General features: G+C 42.2%; 1 protein-coding gene and 1 long non-coding RNA gene across 4 annotated transcripts; one reads left to right on the plus strand and one right to left on the minus strand.

Annotated features, from left to right (window-relative positions):
- Positions 1 to 157: 157 nt before the first annotated feature.
- LOC147796064 (putative 4-coumarate--CoA ligase 1) lies at positions 158 to 12802 on the minus strand. Of its 3 annotated transcripts, none has more exons than XM_087148778.1 (12): positions 12508 to 12802; positions 9872 to 10034; positions 9068 to 9275; positions 8758 to 8864; positions 8317 to 8513; positions 7678 to 7849; positions 7222 to 7393; positions 4727 to 4827; positions 3709 to 3853; positions 3189 to 3271; positions 2898 to 3060; positions 158 to 2192 (listed from the first exon to the last, which is right to left on the minus strand). In XM_087148778.1, exons 1-12 carry the CDS (start codon positions 12513 to 12515, stop codon positions 2089 to 2091), a joined length of 1623 nt encoding a protein of 540 aa, XP_087004904.1. In that variant the 5' UTR covers positions 12516 to 12802; the 3' UTR covers positions 158 to 2088. The 3 variants fall into 3 exon arrangements, with proteins under 3 accessions (XP_087004904.1, XP_087004903.1, XP_087004905.1); XM_087148777.1 differs by having other exon boundaries at positions 8317 to 8516; XM_087148779.1 differs by lacking the exon at positions 158 to 2192 and adding an exon at positions 2446 to 2474 and having other exon boundaries at positions 8317 to 8516.
- A 385-nt stretch (positions 12803 to 13187) lies between these two features.
- LOC110980239 (uncharacterized) lies at positions 13188 to 19247 on the plus strand. Its single transcript, XR_015428288.1, has 3 exons — positions 13188 to 13563; positions 13927 to 14148; positions 18741 to 19247. It is a non-coding gene; the product is annotated as an uncharacterized LOC110980239 (long non-coding RNA).
- Positions 19248 to 21200: the final 1953 nt, after the last annotated feature.

The following is a 21200-nucleotide window of genomic DNA, read 5'->3' on the forward strand; positions in this document are numbered from 1 at the left end:
TACATGTGCGTAGGGACGAAATGCCGACTTTTCAGGACCCCGCCGCCCCGGGCCCATGCAGCGCACCTTCATTAAACTGACATCTTCAATGCACTGTAGTACTGCTATTCGCACGTCGCTTCCAAATTCTGAAATAAATGACCAAAGTAATAACAGGTTTTTATATGGATATTTCTTTATTGAAAGGCCCTGGAAAGTGTGATTTGCTTGGCAGCTTAAAAAAAAGATGTTCACACATGGCTTGAACCCCCCTCTGCTCTGTACGCATGGCGTACTCAACGCCCCGCCCCTTTCGTACGTACGTACTTTGTAGACGGCCCCTTATCCAGCCTCCCTAACTTTACGGAAAATCCTGGATCCGCCCCTGATTTAACTTTTTATATCCGTTCTTATCAATGACAATTAAGCCACCGTGTCACAACTAAATATCTTAATTGAGGGTTACTTCAAATGACTCGATTTGTTGCAGATTGTTATAAATTTTTCCATTTCAGGAGATGACACACATCTGTTTGTATATTGTATCGAAATTGGAACTCAACTTTGTGACAGAGGGGCCGTGCCAGCATATCTCACCTACACTGGGCATGTGTAAAATAATTGTGTAAATCATCGATACTCAATTCATAGTTCACTATTTGTACAGCATGCAGGTGATTAACCCATGGAGGAATGATTACAACTCATTATCAAAAAGCTTGCCATCAGCCTTAAAGGGACACAGGGACCATAGCTCAGGTTTAAGTTATGTTCCTGTTGAAGAGTAAAGACCCCGATCAAATTTGATCCAGATGAAGTTATTGACATGAATGAGAATTGCATGTAAGTACCAAAGAAGTTACTATCAATTTTGAGTATTTCTGTTGTTCCCTCAGTGTTTCAATTTATTAACATCGATATAAGCCAGTCTGATTGACATGTTGAATGTATGCCTTTGAATACCGTGCATGATCAAGATGGTCCTTAGCAATCTTGAAGCTTGGGTACAACTGTTAGTTATAACCTAACTTGTGATATTTTGATCATTCGTCATGGGCCCATCATTGGTGTTAAAGTCGCACAAGTCCTACTGATTTCAGGTTTTACTTGAGGTATGAATTGAATGTATATCCTGGTATATCTGTGAAACAGTCTAGATCTGCAATTACATCGGATCTAAATCCAACTAAAGGTAGTCCTTACACTGATGGGCCCATTGACTCTTAGCTAGTTCGAGAAAAAAGGTAAATTTTGAGTAAATTGAAAAGTTAGATTTTATCCCTTTATACAGGTACCTTATTTAGGAATATTCATGTAACTTAGAAACGAGCTTTTAAAGCCATGACATCATGACAAATGTCTGCTACGTATGCATGCTGAATAAAATCGAAACCAGAAAATGATGGTTTTTGAAAATTCGGTTTTAAATGTAATTGACCAGAAATTTGTGAATTTGTTGCGTAAAAGCTTTGACCAACACTGCTGCCCAATATTGGGTCAGATATCAACCGTCTAAATCACTGGATAATTTTGAACCAAGATTTCGTTCAATAATTAGCCCAACATTTGGTTAAGGATTATTACCCGTTTTTGAGCGAAAGTTTTTACCAACAAATTTTGTCAAATTTTTACCCAATAATTGAACAATCTTATTTGCCCAACTGCTGTTGGTTCAAGTTTTGCCCAACTTTTGGACCAGTTGATATCTGACCCAACGTTCGTCATAAATGTTGTATAAACTTTGACCAACTCGATTTGGGAGGCAACTACTTACAACTAAGAACTTACAAATTTCAAACTTAATGGAGGAAATCTTTACCAGCAACACCTGCCATTAAAATTCACCATAAATACTGCATAAATTACCATCACGTATAACTTACTTTAAAAACATGGGTATACGTTTACAGAATGGATAAATGGATAAAAGTAAACACTTTGAAAATATATTAATTAAAATGGATTTTACAGGTATTATATAAAATCTTATTGCATGCAAGAGTTGTAAGGATTAAGCAGAGTAAACACGAGCCTTTCCTGTCAATTCATAACTTTGCAGTGTTACCAGTCAGAGGGTGTTCACCTTGTCAATCAGAGTGAGGATTGAAGTCATTTCTTTAATTCTCTTCGGAGGATCTTGCCACTAGCAGACTTGGGGATCTGATCCAGGAAAACAACACCCCCACGAAGCCACTTATGTGGGGAAGCATTCTCTGAAACCACATGATCCAGGACAGAATAAGATTGGAAATTAATTTCAAAGTCTCACGTGTTTTGTCCATAACCATGTCCTTGAACATACAAACGGTACTCACTGACAGGCAAAGCCTAAAGCATAACCATCATATGCATGTGTACACTGGAATCTTCGCAGGCAACGGACTACAAGCTTTGCGCATTCAGTTGAAACTAATGACAGTCTCTTGCCAGATCCACTTTATGCAGCAGGTCCCGTCTAGTATGCCAAATTGGAGCCCTCATCTACAGATCATTCCCTAACGTGTGAAGAGTGTAAAATGTATTCAGGTGGGGGCCAATGGGGCCCCAGCACCAAACTGTTTTTTTTTATCAAGAGAGCAAGGTTTTTTGTCAGTTTTATTTCCCTTTCTTCCAAAGGTCTATAATGTAGCCTCACCCCTAGCAAGGCTGTAATAGGTTACTGTACATGGAAACATTTCCAAATTTTTGTGATCCCAAAAAACAAGTTTGGCCCCCTCCCCGAAAATTGGGTTTTTGATCTGCACTTTCCTGGGTAGGGTCGGGAATAGCACCAATTGGTTTTTAGTCTACCAAGAGACAGAATTTAGTTTGAGCGATCACTTTATGGTGTAGATTCCTGAGGGAATATGCCACATCAGCCCCTGTGGGTCTACCGGAAATCATCCAATTATCAATTTTTGTTGTCATCGAGGTCTCACCTGCCACAAAGTCTCGGACCATCTCGAGGGTCAGGCTCTCTGTCTTGCGGACCACAAACGCCCGGGGCAGCTCGCCAGCTGCTTGGTCAGGCACCCCTATCACCCCAGCATCCAGAATCTGAGGATGTGTAAGGAGTAAGGCCTCCAACTCTGCTGGGGGAACCTGGTGGGGGAAATTTTCAAACAACCTACTGTTCACCTGTTCACAATTCACCTGTTAACCTACTATACCTATTGCCTATTAAACAAACTTAAGTCAGAACCTAACTCAGACATAGAAGTTACTCTTACTTGGAATGCCTTGTATTTGATGAGTTCTTTGAGTCGATCTGCAATCCACAAAAAGCCATCTTCGTCGATATGACCAATATCACCTGCAGAGTGAAAGATCGGTAAAAGTCATAACTCTGAACACTGCATTTCAAATGTACACACATTAAATTTCAAGAGCCGCCAAAAATTTGGAATGCCTTGAGAACTCAATCGGGATAAACTCAGAAACTCAGGTCTGCTCTGAGAGATTTCTAATGGAAGCAAGCATCATGATCTCTTCTTAACACATCCACATTACGTTGGGAACAAGTCTCGGTTTCAGTCTCGAAGTCTTGGTCTTAAAGGAGTGGATCTCAGTCTTGGTCTGGAATGCCTTGGTCTTGTCTCGGACATCAAGGTCTCGAATATAACACAGTAACTCCTCCACATTACATTGGGAACAATTCAACTTACACAGCAGGATCTCTTCCTATATACCCCCCAGGTACATGCAATTATGTACAAAATAAACAGTTTTTGAAAAACAAAATGTCTCCACCTGTGTGCAAGAAGCCATCTTTGTCGATGCTCTGTGCAGTGGCTTCTGGGTTCTTGAGGTATCCTTTCATGGTCTGTGGTCCTCTCAACCAAATCTCCCCGTCTTGACCTGAGCCAAGAGGTTTCCCCGAAGTGACATCAATGACCTAGACAAACAAGAAACGAACAACAAAACATTAACAGAAACTTTTACTGAATCTACATCGAACAGGTCTCCCGCTGATGTTCGAAAACAAACGTCGGGTGACGTAGTTCGTTGGATTTAGTCTTCATTTTTCTCGTCTGGGAAGAATCTTGTAAAAAAAACATCAAAGACAGCTGGGTAGACACCAAACACAACCATATGTTGCCAAGACTCAGTGAGACATTCGGGTTGAAAAATGATGAAAACCACAGAGCCTTGTGTCTGATGAGTATTAAAAAGGAGAAAATATAAAGCGTGATAGGGAAAAAATTTGCATGTTATAATCGCTAACAAATTCAACTATGAAAAAGTGTCTGTCTATGTGCTTGCACTGTGGGAAACGACAAGATGCTCATGGAGCATGAAACTCCGCTCATACCAGCTCTATGTTTTCCTATAGTAAAAGCTGCGGTGGCAGAAACTAGACTAGCAGAAAGGCTTCTTGTACCCAGGGCATAGTAAACATTCTGTTATGTTACCGTCTACAGAATACAGAGTGAAACTACTGTGTCGCTTTGTGTTCAAGGTTGAGCAACGTAATCTTTGCTCATCACCCAGCACCCGGAAAACGCTATTGATAAAAAGTGAAGCACTCAAATCTTTTCTCGAGTACAAAGGTCGAGTACCAAGTACTAAGAGTCAAGTACGTCCAAAATCCAGGTACAAAGAATCAAGTACTCGTCAAGTACAGTTAATTTTCGAGCACTGATAATCGAGTATAGGCCATACTCAAGTTGTACTCAAGTACGAGTGACGAGTATTCCAACACTGCAATAAGCTATTTCATTGTACTTCTGCAGGTGGTCATCATAACAAATTTGTTTCAATACTGTACCTTCATCTCAGTGTTTGGTAGAAGTAACCCCACCGGGCCATAGTTGATGACATCATGGGGCATTATGGTGCTGGCAGCAGTCGCCTCTGTTAGGCCATATCCTTGGAGCAAAGAAACAACTCGTTTATTAAAGGCTAAAAAGGGTCACTCTCCGTTTCACAGAAATCTCCTTGAAAAAGTCTCCTCTAACAGGTTCAGTCACGACAAAAGGGTCAAAACTGGTAGCAAATATATGAGAAAATGAGAACAATTCTCAAACAATACATTGGACAGACGATGATCCAAGCACCTACAACTCCCAACAGAGGCTCACTATGCTACTGCACAACATCATTCTAACAGATAGAGTACGGTAATTGGCATGGAATCAGTTTTAATTCCAAACTAACCTAGGGTAGCAGATGGAAACTTTTTTTGTGGGGGGGGGAGAATTTGTAACCTCTTTTCGGGGAAGGGGCTAAATCAAGACATATGTAATAGGATGAATTTTGTGCCCCCATTTTTTTGAAATTCTAACTCCCCCAGAGTTAGGTCGTGCAGTTCCTTAGAAATGTGTGGGTTGCTTGGCAGCGCGTGTGGGCAGGTTGGTAGCAGAACTTGCAACCAACCACAAGAGTCCTTGAGGAGGAGCAGATAAATTCAGTGGCCAGTGACCCTTCACTCCACTTGGCTACTGGACTCCACAGAGACTGTTCTGTTGTCTCTGTGATCTCTCCTTGCATTGAACCTGCCACAATTACATATTCGTCCCTGTCCTGCTCTAGGTGAGTTTGATGATACTTTTGTCTTACTTTTATGCCTAGATTGAAGTGTCTATTCTTCAACGCTTAGACCAAGTCGTCATAGGTCAATATCATATTGCGTTTCTGAATTGTAGTCATTGTAATTTTGGCTGAGAATGCTCTGAAAGAGTAAACGAATGTGCACGTCTTGATTCAAGCCAAAGTCTATTTTAGAAGTTCTATCCATGTTGACATCTGTTTAAGGTTCTGTTGTTTCCAGGTACAAACACCATTTCTTTTGCGATATCTTGCACAATCCGTCCAAACATTCTGACTTCCTAGTCCCAGAATACTGAATGAATTTAACTTGCTGTATGAGTTTCCATTGATTTGGAAGTTTACCATTTCCATGTAAAAGATCTCTGGCGACTTGTCTAAATAAAGTAAAACTTAATTTAGAAAGACGTGATTCCTAGGATTACTTGTATAATACTATTTTACTTAGGTTTTTATGATATATTTCTTCTAGCATACATTGAATAATCACATTCCCTTGACTAAAGTGAAGAGAGGGATATTTCCCTCTTGTACAAGTTAAGTCTTTGAATTTGCAACATTCTTCTGTGATTTTATTACTTGATAAGTTTCAATCATTTGACTTGATTCACCTTTATCTAGTTTTTACCATAGTTCCATATATTCAGTAGTTAGTTTTTCTTTATTCTATTTCAATTCTTATATCCGTGTGTTTAATCTTTTGATGTGTATTCTTTTTGCTTTAAATCGATTTGATTGCCCAGAACTTTGACATTTTAATGTTTAATCTTAATTAACTTTTACCTCCTGATTATGAGTCACTCATATTTCCCGGACTTAGACTTCCAAAGTTTGACCGCAACATTTGTAACCTTGTAATTCCTAAGACACCGGTCTTGGTATAGTGTCCTTGTAGCACCTTAGTCATTTCTGAGTAGACCAACCCACACACACAAATGAGGTACCCAGGTGGACGAAGGCATTGACCGACACTGGTAACCATGACAACCTTACACACAGTGTAGTGTTTTAAAGGGACTTTCACTTTTGATAGTCCATACAACTGTTTTACTTAGTATAGTTAGTATTTCACTCCACTTGGCTACTGGACTCCACAGAGACTGTTCTGTTGTCTCTGTGATCTCTCCTTGCATTGAACCTGCCACAATTACATATTCGTCCCTGTCCTGCTCTAGGCAAAGACACCACTAGTACTGAGGCACCAAGGTAACCTCAGTGAGCCTATCGAGCTGTATGTACTGCTGGACAGGGAGTGACTTGAAGCGGAGTCGCATGCATTGTGTTCCCCACACCTGATTTACTCAAGCCGGGGAAGGAGAGACTGTGCAATCGAGTCCTACACACCATCTGCACATAGCCAACAATCCCAGCTTAGTGCCAAGTGAAGCTAGGGCCAGTCATCCCCAACTTCAACGCAACTTCAAGCTACGCCCTTCATTTAGTTTTATTGTTAATTAATTTCTTGTGTAAACAGAATCCCTGGGTTTTCCTTGTTGTTTTTAAATATATGTATCCTTTAGATTTAGGATATCTGTATTTTTGTACAGCGTGTTAAAACTTTTCGCTAACTTAGCCGGAAACGCACTTATCTCCACTGGTTGGCTGACAATAAAATGGCGTAAACTAGTAAACAAATAAATAATGTAAGCAGGTGTCATAATTTTCATATTATGCCCGCTACACATACCTCACTGTAAATGAAGCATCTGAACTAACCTTGCATGAGGAATTTCAAGTTAAGCCTGTTAGCAATCGTCACCATCATGTCTTGGTTGAGTGAAGCAGCCCCTGCCATTATAAACCGGACTGATGACAGGTCGTACTTGTCCACCAAGGGCGACTTGGCCAGGAACAACATGAGAGGAGGCACCAGCGAAAGCAAAGTGACCTACAGGGAACACAGCCGGTCACATCTCAAAATCTCAGAGAGCATTTGCCTCAGACAAAACTGGTCCAACGGAAAAGCAATGTTGCCAGCTAGCTGTGCGTTTGGGATGGAAAAACTACAGTATATCATTGGCTGGATTCATAGCAAGCTGACGTAGGTACGCACTAATCCAGGGCATGACAAATTATCGGGTGAAGACAATGACTGTCACAATGGGGGGGGGGCCGAATCATGTTTCTGATTCTTTGTTACGGTTTACCAAAATAGATGACATTGGTAATTACCTTGTAGTCCTGTATGCTCCGCAAGAAAGATTCTGGTTGGAAGTATGGAAGGCTAACGATCCTTATCCCCAACCAAAGGAACTGTAGCAGGCAGTAGTTCAAGCCATAGACGTGAAAGAAAGGAAGCAGGGCCAATGTACAATCATCTGGGTAGACCTCGAGGATGTGCTTGCTGATCAATACCAGGCAAAGAAAAAAAAAGGTTTTTTATCTTCAGTGGAGAGACTGGCAGGGGAAGTAAAAATCAAGTTACTTTCTGGAAATGAGGGCAGTCAAAGCCAGGAACAAATTTCAGACTGAAAATGAGACTCAATGCAGTTTGGTATCCAGCAGGGAGCAGAGAGAGCAACTAACAATGTTGCATTTGTGCCTACTCAACCCAATGACATATGTGAACAGGTGCGAGTAGGCTGAAGATACCATTTCTTGATTTATGAAAGTCAACACTGAGTTTTTAAGGATTTCAGTCAACAGCATCTACGTTTCAATACATGTGTAATCCCCACAACTATGCGTGTCTCTCCCACACCTAGGGCAAATGTTGTTTACTAACTCCATTTCTTTGATGCCAGTTGACAATGACAAAGTCTTTATCGATACGAAGCACCTCCTCAAAGAAGAGACAGGCAAGCAACCCACCTGGTTCGCTGGAACATGTTACTGATGATATTCCGGTGAGTCAGCATGACACCTTTGGGCTGTCCTGTGGTCCCACTGGAGTATGGAAGCAGGACTGTGTCATCGGGGTTGACCTTTGGCCTTGGAAGACTCTTCCCATCATTGTTGAGAAGTGACAGGTAGGGGGTACATCCCGGGTGCTCGCCAAAAACAACAACCTCCTTTGTAAGAAAAAAATGGCCCCCCTAAAAAAAATCTATGCATCTTACTTCTTGAAATCAGAGGTGATTTCTGGTAACACTGAGCAAAATGCAACAGAGGTGGAGCAATTTTTCAAGTGAAAATAAGTTGCCAATAACATCTGTAAACCAATGCCTGTTCCTGCAAGAGTTCATGGCTTCCTGGCTCATGGATATAGGGTCATTCACTGTTTGGGCAAGAGCTCATGGCTTCCTGGCTCACTTTTAAGCTGGGCAATTTCTCCTGCGCCTTCAATGCCCTGGCAGCAATGCCCGGCATCGTGATGAGATACTTGGCTTCAGAATGCCTCAGCTGGTGCACCAACTCATCTGGTAAGGAATGGAGAATACTTTTATGAAGTCTATCAGGAACAAGGCTGATGAAACTTGCAAGGGGAAACAGATACAAGATGTCGTCGGCGAATGGGCCCTTGCTTATTCTAGTCCAAGCATTTTCAAGACATTTTCAATATCATGTGTGCAACCCCAGAACACCCAAATTGTCGCAAACTCATGAGTCTTCGGTAACGTACCTACAGTGTACTTTGGGTTCATGGTAGTCACAACCCCACCAGCATTGATGACGCCCAGCACGACTACTACGTACTCCAGACAATTGGGGCTGTAGATTGCAAACACGTCTCCTGCCTTGAAGCCCTTGGAATGCAAGCCGAATCGAACCTTTCTGACCAGAAGTTTGATCTGCTTGTAAGTGTACATATGCCCCGTAATGCCATCGACCTAGTCCAGAGAAAAGACGACATGCATTTTGCACTTAAATCTTGGAGAAAGAAACTTACATCTTGGACTAGATGTAAAAACGTGCTTTTCGCAAAATCTTGGAGAAAGAAACTTACATCTTGGACTAGATTTAAAAACATGACTTTCTCTTCTGGTGCAGGCATCTTGACAACCTGACAACCAAGCTCTTCTGAGCTGACTGATTTGAGGTTGAGAACTTTGCAAGTTGCGCACAAATTGGCATGAAATTTAAATGAAGCTAAAGTGTGAGGTTGATTTTAATGCTGGAAATTTAACCGGTCACTGATTCCGGAGTTCTAATGGCTTAGTTGACCCTGCTTCGAGCAGCACCATTTTCAATGCAATTTTTCTTTCATGAAGTCGACAAATATCCAAGAACAATCCAACTAGCTGATTTAAAATGTGTTTTGAACTCTTAACAAGCTCGCAACATGACCATTACTCAATCGAAAATGACAAATTTTGTCGTTTTACGCCCCTGTAGAAGTGTTTGTGAAATGTTATACCCCGCGTTGGCTCAAACTTTAATCGCGGTTCAACGTATAGCTACGTTAGAGGAGAGAGATTTCTAATACCATGGCAACTTGGTCTCCAAAGTGATCAAAGGGCTCCATGATAAATTCATCAACAGCCATGTTGGGAAAGCTGACGTCAGGAAACTTGCTTTTGAAGATTGCCATCTTGTTGGTGGGTGCGGTAATTGCGATTAACTGCTCAGGAATTTCAGTTAGGGACAAACTGTTAAAAGGAAAAAATACTAATAATGATAAATACGACAATTTTCCAAATAATTGAATATACACATGTAAGTGATGGACGCGATGGTCACTCAGCACAATTGCATCTTGGTGCTACCAATGGATCCAGTATGAAACCTAAACCTTCCTTTTTGAAACCTCCACAACTACAAATCACAAAGAACAGGTGATTGGTCATTCGCAGATTTATTGGCAAAACTTTCAATGACTTTAATTTGTAACACCCAAGTGACCGCTAGCTCGTCCGACCACTATGAACTTCACAAAGGACCTCTTCTCGAAGCTTCCCTGGAAGTACCAGGCGCCATCTGACTGACTTCCCATCATAGGACTTCAAGCTTCTGCACAGCACCCCATCGCGCACTTGCAACTGGTCCCAGAGGGACCATAGCGTCTTGTGGGCAGCCTAGGTGCCTGAAACAGCTTCCCAAAGAGTTCTACTGCCCACCTCTTCTCTAGATTTAACAACCCAACTCGTGCTGGGATCTTCCAGCTGTGCTTGCCTGACAGCATCCTTAGGCATGCATGGTTCGGCAGAGATACCGCTCACTTCAGCCTTTGGGACCCTAGGATTAGCAACCTCTCCCTGACCCACAGCAATACCAGGAGGTTTAGTGCTCCCAACACCCTCAGGTACCTGAGGTGCCTCCACTTCCTCCTCATCATTCCGACCACACTGCTTACAGATCTTCCTGGACAGCCCATTGGCATTCCCATGCTTTCGTCCAGGTCGGTGTTGAATGGTCAAATCATACTCACTGATGACTTCAAGACATCTAGCAAGCTGGCCCTCAGGGCTTTTAAAATCAAGCAACCACCGGAGGGCAGCATGATCATTGTGAAGGACAACCTTCAGGTACTGCCTGAACTGTTTCAAGTAGACCACCTCCGCCAACAGCTCCCACCGCGTAACGCAGTAGTTCTTTTCAGCTCTACTCAGTTTGTGGCTGGCATAGGCGATAACTTTCTCTTCGCCTCCATGGACCTGGGACAAAACTGCCCCTATTCAAAGTCTACTAGCATCCGTATCTAGGATGTAGTCACTGTCTGGTACAGGGTTAGCCAAAACAGGTGCTGTCTGCAATTTATGTTTAAGCTCCTGAAATGCTTCTTGGCGAGCCTCCGTCCAGACGAATTCTCTGGCCTTTGCAGTCAAGGCATGCAACAGTGAGGCCACCTCAGCAAACCCACGGATAAACCGCCTATAGTAGGAAGAGAGGCTAACAAAGCTTCGCACTTCCTTCACACACTTAGGTGTCGGCCACTCAGCCACGGCGCGCACCTTTTCAGGGTCCGTAGCTACACCCTTTGACGACGGTCCCAAGTAATTAACCTGCTTCTGGAACAAGAAGCACTTACTTGGCTTCAATTTCAGTCCAGCCTCTCTCAACCTGGAGAGAACGACTCTCAGTCGCTCGATCTCCTCCTTGACCGTTTTGCCAAATACGATGACATCATCCAGGTATATTAACAGGATGTTTCACTGACGGAAGGCCTGCCATTACCATGTCCATCAGCCTCTCGAATGTGGCTGGGGCATTGCAGAGGCCGAAAGGCATGCATAGCCACTGACACGATTTCTTTCTCTGTTTCTACCATGTTACTGTACTTACAGAGCAGATCAAATTCCCCCCCCTCCCATTCTATAACATAATATTCCCCTCCCACCATTCACACGCCATCAACCTCCCCAACACACCCTCCATACGGGGTGAATTCACCACCATCTAGTAAATACCACGCCTATTCTCTTTTTTCCCTTTTAGTGGTATTGCTGCCCCGAGAATTTGCTCAATATACACCGTCCACGCTTTAAAACCTCTTCATTAATAAGTCCCAAATTAAGCACGTATGCACACATATTGCCTTGGAAGCAAGAAAAGTGAGCAGGCCATTAAAAATGTACACGGCTATGACTTCGATGACCATTTTCTCTCCGGTTTTCTGAATTTCTTCATTTGTTCCTTCGCAAAATCCCATTACATCGACGGTTTTTGGTATTACATTTAGTTCCTAATTTCACTGGGATTTTTAGTTTTCTGTTACAGGGTTAACACTGTAATTCTTCAATGCATGAGTACTAAACTTACATCGTTACTGTCCTCATAAAAAACCGATATTCTATATATTCTATGATCTAGCCGGTGCCGCGCGAAACCCGCTAGTATACAGTATCAGCAATGCACCAAGTTGGCGGCAGCTGTGACTAGATTCCACCACGTGCACGTACACCGTGCATAATACGAATGTACATGTATGTACGCGCAGGAGCAGGTGGGGTCACATTATGCACGCCAACCAGACACGTTATGTGTGTATAGTTGCAAAAGTTCATGTAAGCGCATAATGAGGTACGTCTCTCCTGTGGCCCCAGTATCCCCAGAACTCTGCGACCTGGGGTATGCATGGAGGAATGTTTTTTTGCCGCAACGCCCCAGGGTGAAATACATTACCTACTCATTCGTTGGTGTAGCAGGTGGATCCGGGATATGCAACTACATCTGCATCCTTACGGTTCCACGTGACGCACTGAACTAAGTAAGTGTACTACCACCTTCGTCAACGTACTGCGTCAACTAGGCCTGTGGATGGTACAAAGCAGCTGCATGCAGTGAAAATCATCGATGTAGGCAGCTGGGCCAACATCATGCATGGGTGCGTTCGATCAGCTTACACGTGTAAGCTAAACTCGCACGAGAGCGTTCGTTTAGCCATCATGTGATCTCCGTGCCTGCCCTGGTGTCAGCCACCACTACGCCAGCTGGCGAGCGGGTCCCTGGACGCTGCCCGAGTGTAATGATGTCACGGATGGAGCATGGACATGATGGAACGTGGCGGGGACTTGAGCTTTTTCCCAGAATGCCTTGGTGAATACACTGCAGCGTTCGATTCGCCTCATTTTGAGGCTCGCCTTGCCGGTAAACACTGGTGTACTCCGGGAAGCTAATCGAACGCACCGATGGCTTATCTATGTGCTTTAAAGCTGCGCGCCTCGACGAGTCCCTGGCCTAGTCCAAACTCTTGACCAGAATATAAGGTTAAATCAGTGCTCTGAAATATATGATTGCCGAGCTTTCGGTAACTGAGTGCCTTCTTCAGGGCAAGCAGATTCAGTTCTGAATGAACGCGGAAAAATCCACGTTCATTCCCCCTGGATGCAGCGTTCCAAGTTTGAAAATGACGCCGCTGCTCCAGTTCCTTACGCTGTACATCAGATGACGCTTTCCGCAGGATGCAGACGCTTACCTCACCGAGGGAATGTGGCGGCGCGCAAAAGTGATGCGCAACAGTGAGACCAGGTGTTTGTTGGCGCACACTGCGCAAGTGTTCTGCGAAGCGGTCACTAGGGCGACGCTTGGTCTCTGCGATGTACATTTTACCACAGCGACGGCATGTAACGCAGCACTTTTGCGCGCCGCCACACGGTTTTTACACAGAGCACTGTACAAAGATTATTTGTAATCCCGGTCGTCCGTTTTTCATTCATTCATTTAAAGAATTTCCACCTCGTGAGTCGTTTCTTGACACTACGCCCCTCCCTCAACTATTGTCCATGATGCGTTTAGCTGGGAGATGAATTCGATCCATTGTCCAGCGTTGGTTAGCTGTACCTCTGCGTATAAAAGCTTAAATTCTTTGCCTAAACCGTGGCTTTGGCAATTTGGCTGAGTGCACATCTGTGTTTTCATTTATAAGCATGGTGCATGCATTCAAAGTCACGCACATTTGGCATTGCCACTGATCGCAGGTAAAGGAGGCATAGCCTGTCTTCATTACCCTGCAAGCCGGAATAGATTTATACCGGTATGTCGAGCTTAGCTGAGGAAAGATGCTGGATTAAACGTTTCCAATGCTATTGGTATAATTGTCAGTGCAGAGGTGGGGATTTTTACACCTCCAACACCAAGCAAATGTGATGAGCGGCTCATTCGGGAAATGAAGTCAACTGTCTCTTCATATGAAGACCACGTTTACCACCTTGGAGTACACATCGGAATCCCTCATGCAGTCACCATTGGAAATGATTTCGTTTGGCAAAATACATCCGGTTGAACTTGGAGTAATATACATGTACATCTGGGAAGTATTGATAGGTAAGTTTCTGAACGATTAATCTGCACTCTGAAAACTCCCGGGTCAGATTGAGCCAGAATTGGGTCCCATTCGGCATACCCTTTTCTGGGTCAAAAATGACCCCCTTTCGGGTTGCATTTGACCCTTTCTGGGTCATAATTTGACCTGAAAAATATTTGACCCTTTCTGGGTCATAATTTGACCCGGAAAAGGGTCACGCTAAATGGAACCCAATTTTGGGTCAATATGACCCGGGAGTTTTTAGAGTGTGTTCTGTAAATTTATACACGAATTGTCATCGTTATATTTATTTTTTAGTAGTTTTCTTTAATAAAAGCGAAAGAGTTAGATTGAAGTTAAATTGAAAGTAAATCGGCTAAATGCGAAGTTTAAAAATGAAAAAAAACACAGACAAAAACCCAAAATTATACGTTGCAATTAACATATACATATGTAAAGGTGACAAAAATGATAAAATAGAAATAAAATGGGCAGAGTATGCATAAAACTGAATAGACATATTAATAAAAATATACGTGAAATAAAAAAACTTTAGTGGAGGTCTGTATTCACCACCGACCACAACGCGGCAAATCAAAAAGTTGGAGAAGACATTAATACGTATAGAACGCAAAAACGGTGTTCTTAACTGTTATGAGCCTTTGACGTTGTAAAAATTCAATAAAACTGTGATTTCTGTGTCTATCCAGTCAATTTCGACCTGTTAGCTTTTTAAAAGAATATGCGGTTTACAGTAAATTCCTGAGAATACTCGAAACTCTTCTAATTAGTATGACGTCATCAGGGTGGTTTAATCCCGCTGCCTTTACAGTTTGTGACCCTACTGTACTCCTAGAATTATATCCCCAAAGTATTTCTTTGCAAATTAAGGAATACGCTACCATGGCAACGCGGTCCTCATAGCTCTCAAAGTGTTCCATGACAAACTCGTCCACAGCAGGGACGGCCACATCCGGGAACTTGATCTTCATGATAGCTGAGAATTGTTCTTTTACTCACGGCCAGCCATAGTTTTAGCAGCTTCTTGTAGGAATAGCACGACCGTGACGTCAAAAGTGGCTACAGTATCACTATCCAGCACATACTTCGGACTTCACGCGACTAAAGCGAAAACGAACGAGACTTTGCGAGATCAAATCAGATACTGGCTCTGTGAATTCCGAAAAGTTGAACATATTCAACTCGAGAGAAATTTTGCTTCAAATTTTTCGTGACGTCAAATTCGCTTCCCTTTTAAAAACATTTGCCTGTAGTATGAATCGGCCTTAAGATTTGACGGCCAATCTGGAGAGTTAGGAATGTGCCTTGGTGACATTTCTCTGTGACAAAAAGTATCCCCTGATAAAATTGTGTTGGTTACGTCATCTGTGGTGTCTTGACTTACTGAAGAGAAACCGTCAACTTACTCAAGAGCAACTTCCGCAGCTCAATCCCTTGATTAAGAAAAAATCAATCCCAACGGGAAAAAGTCTTTGGATTCATTTTTCTTGTAGTAATTGAAAGGCAAACCTTTCCACAGCACCTCTCGTGGGAGGGGATGTTCCTTTAAAGGATGATAAATAAATCGAAATCCTTTCACAAAAACTCTCCATTCACGCCACTCGGCACAGAAAATAATTTCCCCATCTCCGAATTCAAAGGCGACCGTTCATTTGTGTTAGCGCCCTCTATCACACCTTGCCTCCTTTTTCATCCAAGATCGCTGCACCCCCCCCCTCTACATTAGACCTATAGTTTTTGGGTATTTTTGCATACAGCGAGCTTTTAAAATGTGACCACTTTGGGGCCCAGCACAGTTAAATAACAGGTTTCCAACTTCGATGGCGGCACCGTGTGGGTTACATGTTTATCAATTTGAAGCAAGCCTACGAGATAAAAAATTGAGAATTTCCAGTCTTCTATTGCGTACCCTGAAAGTGACCTAGACGAGCTGGCCAGTAAAAAAACATAGACTTACGATTGCCTGCTTGTTGGGATTTTTGTTCAAGTAAATAAATTGCTCTTGCTTAATAAATCTTGGTTTAGTACACGGTCATAATTTCAATAGCTACTTGAAAGAAACAACGCTACATGTATTCTTCACAAGAAAACTGAAGCACCGTTTTTTATATTATAATAATATGTTTCTTCTCGGGAATGATTTTTTTGTCTTTTTCTTTAGATTTTTGGTTACACTATCTTGTTCTGAACAAAAGATGAGAAGAAAATATGAAATCACTACAAAATAAAGGGCAGAAGACCAGGTTGCTTTTTTAAAATGACCGTGACTGGTCACACGAGACGGAATTGCTAAGAAATGGAGTTACAGAATGTAGCCATCCTGAATTTGCAAATGAAACGAAATCGTATGGCGTCAATTTGAAATATTTTCCCTTACTATCCTCAGACATTTTAAATCGAAAATATTGACGATGAAAACCCATATCAATTCACATCAAGGCCAGAACATACCTAATTACGAACGAGATTTTTACGATGATATTTGCCCTGTGAATGCACAAATTAAAAGTTGAACATATTTGATAACTGAACGAATGATTTGGGACTTCAAATTCGCTTATTCCTTTCTTGTTTGCCTGATGTATGTGAACCGGCCTTTAACCAATGAGCGTAAAGCCAGTTCCTTTCTCCCATTTTTTTGTGAATGGTTATTTCACAACACTTTGTCATACAAACGAGTTCCGTGGGGTAATTTGTGGAGATACACGAGCCATTTTGTTGTGATATTGATGTAATGTTTGGCCTTTTCCATCACGAGCCGCTGACGGTTTCCTGTGGAAATATTCAGTGTTTTCATTCAACACACTCCCTGGCGATGGACATGAAAGGGGAAATTATACCCTGAATGAAAATGCACAGTTTGGGATTCTGCAAAGTCATCCAACCTAAATCCACTGATGTGGATAAACATTGAGAATGAAAACCGCCGCGACACAAACCCAACAGTAATTGGGGCATATTCAGAGAAAAACGAGGCCGGGTTAAGTGTTTAATTGGCCTCACAGGCAGATAGTGTTCCGTAGGCCCCAATCGTAGGCGTCGCTGTAGGGAGGTGTGTGTGTGTGTGGGGGGGGGGGGGTTCACAGCCCTATTACCGTAGTCTGTTTTGTCGTCAAACTCATGCGTCTGTTGGCAAAAAATGGGAAAAGAAAGGGGGGAGGGTAACGTGTCGGGTCAGGGAACCAGTCTACCATTACACTCATGACATCTGCCGTCGGTCCGTCGACAAATTTCATGATGGCAAGCCCCCCCCCTTTAAATCGGTCTAGCCACGCTGCTGGTTATCCCTAATTGAAATGCTAAGCCGGTGTTATAAGCTATGAACTTTTCCGTACGCCGGTGCGTATGTTGGTATTTGCGTTTCGTGACACACCTGTAATAGTATTCTCGTAAGCCTTACAGCAGCATTTTCGTTTCAGTTCCCGAACTGTTCGTTGGCCCAGGCACAGTGCCTTATTAGATAATCCGACCATGGATAGAAAGCTAATTATTGTCAAATTGTCGTCCAAAATTTGCCCGCTAATCGTTGCACAACACGGAGGAAGACTTCTGTGATCACTCTCAGTTCCTTCCCAATTGTGACATGCGCATGTGAAATTATATTATTATCCAACGGTGCATGATGTCATCTGTAATCGCCGTTTTCGGGAGATAAGATTATCGTCTTTGGTTTTACTTTCGTCGCCGAAAGTATAGTTCGCATGTTTTTATTCGTTTAATTCGATTCCATCCTTCTACGTTACCCCCCCTGACGGTGTACATAAGTTGATACAATGAGATTGCTGCTATGTCAACTTTCAAGCAGGTATTTTGACTTTAAACTTGACTATCCGCACAAAATGACCACGTATCGTTCAGATGAACACTCGGAATTATTCAAATTAATCAATTTAAGCGCCATAAAGCCGATGCCTTTGCCATAGAACTATGATAAGCTAAGTTGGATGACGACCAATTTCAACCTATGTAACCTCTCCCACGAGACTTTACCAACTCAACACAGCTTAGGCTACCTGCCTTGCCATGCGTGATCCTTTGAGCTTGCTCGCAGTTTATTTCTTCAAATTATTTCTGTTCTTTCAAATGAGCCCAGTAGCTAAATGCATTCAAGATCGACATACATCGTTCGATATCTTTCCCCCTCCTTCCTGGCAGTGCCAAGTAGGCAGAATAAGAAGATTACTTTTTCGATGACAGATTTTCGATCAGATTACATATACTTGCTTGAATCTGGACGGGATCTCTTAATTGATTGCATGAGAATAGCAATGAGTATTTTAATTATGTATTGTTTGCTTTGTCACACATATAAAACGGGGAATATATCCTTTGGCCTCCCCTCCAGTACGGGAATATATTCCCCCTTCCCCAGGATTTACTCCCATGGTCTTTTCATGCTTCTATCTCGCTGTTTCTTTCTGGCTCGATCAACGCCCCTTCGATTTTTTTTTACGAAATCTGTCCTGAGATTTGAAGGCATCGGTGCCCCCCCCTCTGCGGAACAAACGATGTGGGCTAGTTTAATTGGTTTCATGTATATTGTATCCAAAGTTTCTCAACTTTCTTCGGTTTTTTTCTTTTCCGCGTGCAGGTCCCTCCAAGTTCCCAGTTTTCCCGGAACGATCTGGGGGTACGACTCCCCCTCACTACGTCACTCAGTCTCACTGTATGATTCTGTTGGTCTATTCTCACTATCGTCACGTGCCTGCAACTTGAAAAGCTTTAGAAAACCACTGAGAAACCAGCGTGTTGACCCGATGATTTCCTCGTGATGTGCGGCCTTTTAATTTGTGAAAGGCATAATAACTGAAACGTCATTTACGCAAAGCTCTTCCGAGTTTTGCTACGTCGTGTGTGGACAGGTAGGGCTTTACACTGCTAGTCAATAGAGACTCAGTTATCGATTTCCCGCTCGAAAAAAACAAAGCTGGTTTCCCGGTTTCAGGTAGACTGGTTGGCTCTACCACGTGGACTGACATTTTATAGAAACGGTGGTATTGGGAAAGGTCCCCTCGAGTTGGGAATTCCAATTTTCTTTATGTTTAACCTCTTGAAGAATTTTGTGTCATTGCATCATCGTGTAAGTTTTCATTGTATATTTGACACAAATATGGGGATTTGAACTAATCTCCACTTGTCAGGGGGGATTTTGTCCTGATTTTCTTTTCAGTCGAGTCAAACAAGTTTACGATTAAAAGGCCAGTATGTTGTTTCCGTTTTGGTAGTGTAATTTTATTCAGGTGTGCTTTACCGAGAGACGTTTTCCGTTACGTTGTTGCAGCGAATGCTTCTCAGGTTTTGTCTTTATATTACCAAATCTTTCAAATTGCCTCAAGTTTGATTTCTTGCACAGCATTTTAGATAATTCAATCGATTTAAAAAGTGACTATCATACGTTCACATTACTATCTTAACTTTCCAGAGGTGCCATTATTAATTATTTAAGGTATTTGATGCGGTATGTCAACCTAACGACTTTAATACTTTTCAATGATGTATCGGAGTCATTCAGGGAAATACCTTAACACCAAAGATTTTTTTCAGGGTGGGAAGGAGAACTTTATTTTATTTTTATTTACTCCATTATGTCATCTTTAATGGGGGTAGGCTCCGATCAGTGCACAGCACTGCTTTGCATAGGGGCCCTTAGATTTACAACGCGGATACTCCTAAATCTAATGTCACTAAACGTCGCCCCATGGAATGTATTTCTGATGATTGTACAAACCAAAATTAATCGGTCCTGCTTGAATTGGGGATTGCTGACGCTTTACATTTCTTGGTAAAAAAACACTCGATATCCCTCACAGATCCGTCTTAATGACAAATCTCAGGCATACAATGGATAAGTTTTGCGGCCATATCGAATTCAGAAACCATGACGATAACATTCTGGTCCTACTGACGTGAATTTGTGAAGGTGTTCGTTGTAACAACTCCCAGTTCCAAACTCTGGTTTTGTTAAAACGCAGCTTGTCAACCCCCAGAGCGCGCGTGCAACGGTTAGGGGTTTTCCCCATTGACGTCAGTATTAGCCAGGATGTGAATCAATGGCTGTTTCATTTGCCACAAATCTTCAAAGTCAAAGTCGACGGATAAATAATTCGCAGAAAATACATCATCATATTAACCGCCACCCTATCGCCTTTTCCTCTTGGTCTGAATTAATTATTTGATTACATTAAGGAGACAATTTTTTTGGGTTCTCCAGGCGAAGAGTACTTTGTAAGAGGTAACTGTACGCACAATCGCGAATAGCCCAAAACAAAGCACTTCATGTTTGAAATATTGGAGTATATATAAAAGAAATGAACCAAACACAAACCATCAAAGATCCTTTGTGATTTGATGAATCGACATTTGATTGCACCAATTTGTAAAATTCTGTAAAAACTGAGCTTACGATTAGTGTCTTTAAGAAAACACGCGTACAAAAAGTACACTTGTTTTCTCAAAAACAAAAATGGATGGAATAACAAAAAAGGAGTCAAACCTGGGAATATGATCGAAATCAAACCATAGTAAGAATTGGAATGCATGGTGTTATATACAGTTTTTTCGGGAGGGGGGAAATTGACCAGGAAAACCTTTACCTTTAAAAAATCATCATGCAACAGCCGTCGGCCGATTTTTTTTATTGAGCACCACCACTGCACACCGAAACCTTTGAACAACTCTCCAAGTAGTTCAATTAAAAAAGAAAGAAACAAAAGAAATCACTCGGCGGCAATGAGGGAATCTGGAGAAAGATTTGTCACATCTTCTAATTTTAGCTTGTGTTAGTTTCGCGGAATATAGAAAAGCAACAGGACTTTTTGAGGATCAGGGAATTTGTAGGGAACTCATCCGAAATGTTTGAAATTTTGCGAATGCAAACCTGTGTTGAATAAAATCGAAACCCCTTAAACAAACGCGGATATTCAGTACTGTCCAATTATAGGGCGAAAGGCAGGATTTCGTGGCGTGCCATTAAAACTGTTCTGGTCTATTGCTTTAAACTTAGAATAAAAAATCTGGGGAGAGTATAGTCATGACCTTCGAACCGCAGCGT

Source organism: Acanthaster planci, linkage group LG18 (assembly GCF_054643075.1).
Source record: "Acanthaster planci isolate LZ-2023a linkage group LG18, COTS_SCS, whole genome shotgun sequence".
NCBI classification, from domain to species: domain Eukaryota; kingdom Metazoa; phylum Echinodermata; class Asteroidea; order Valvatida; family Acanthasteridae; genus Acanthaster; species Acanthaster planci.

What these genes read in the sequence shown, in the direction of transcription:
- LOC147796064 (XM_087148777.1), bottom strand. An exon ending in AACATGTTCCAGCGAACCAG is followed by an intron (nt 7,850 to 8,316) that starts GTGGGTTGCTTG and finishes GGTATTGATCAG; the next exon opens with CAAGCACATCCTCGAGGTCT. An exon ending in GGTCCGAGACTTTGTGGCAG is followed by an intron (nt 2,193 to 2,897) that starts GTGAGACCTCGA and finishes ATGTGGTTTCAG; the next exon opens with AGAATGCTTCCCCACATAAG.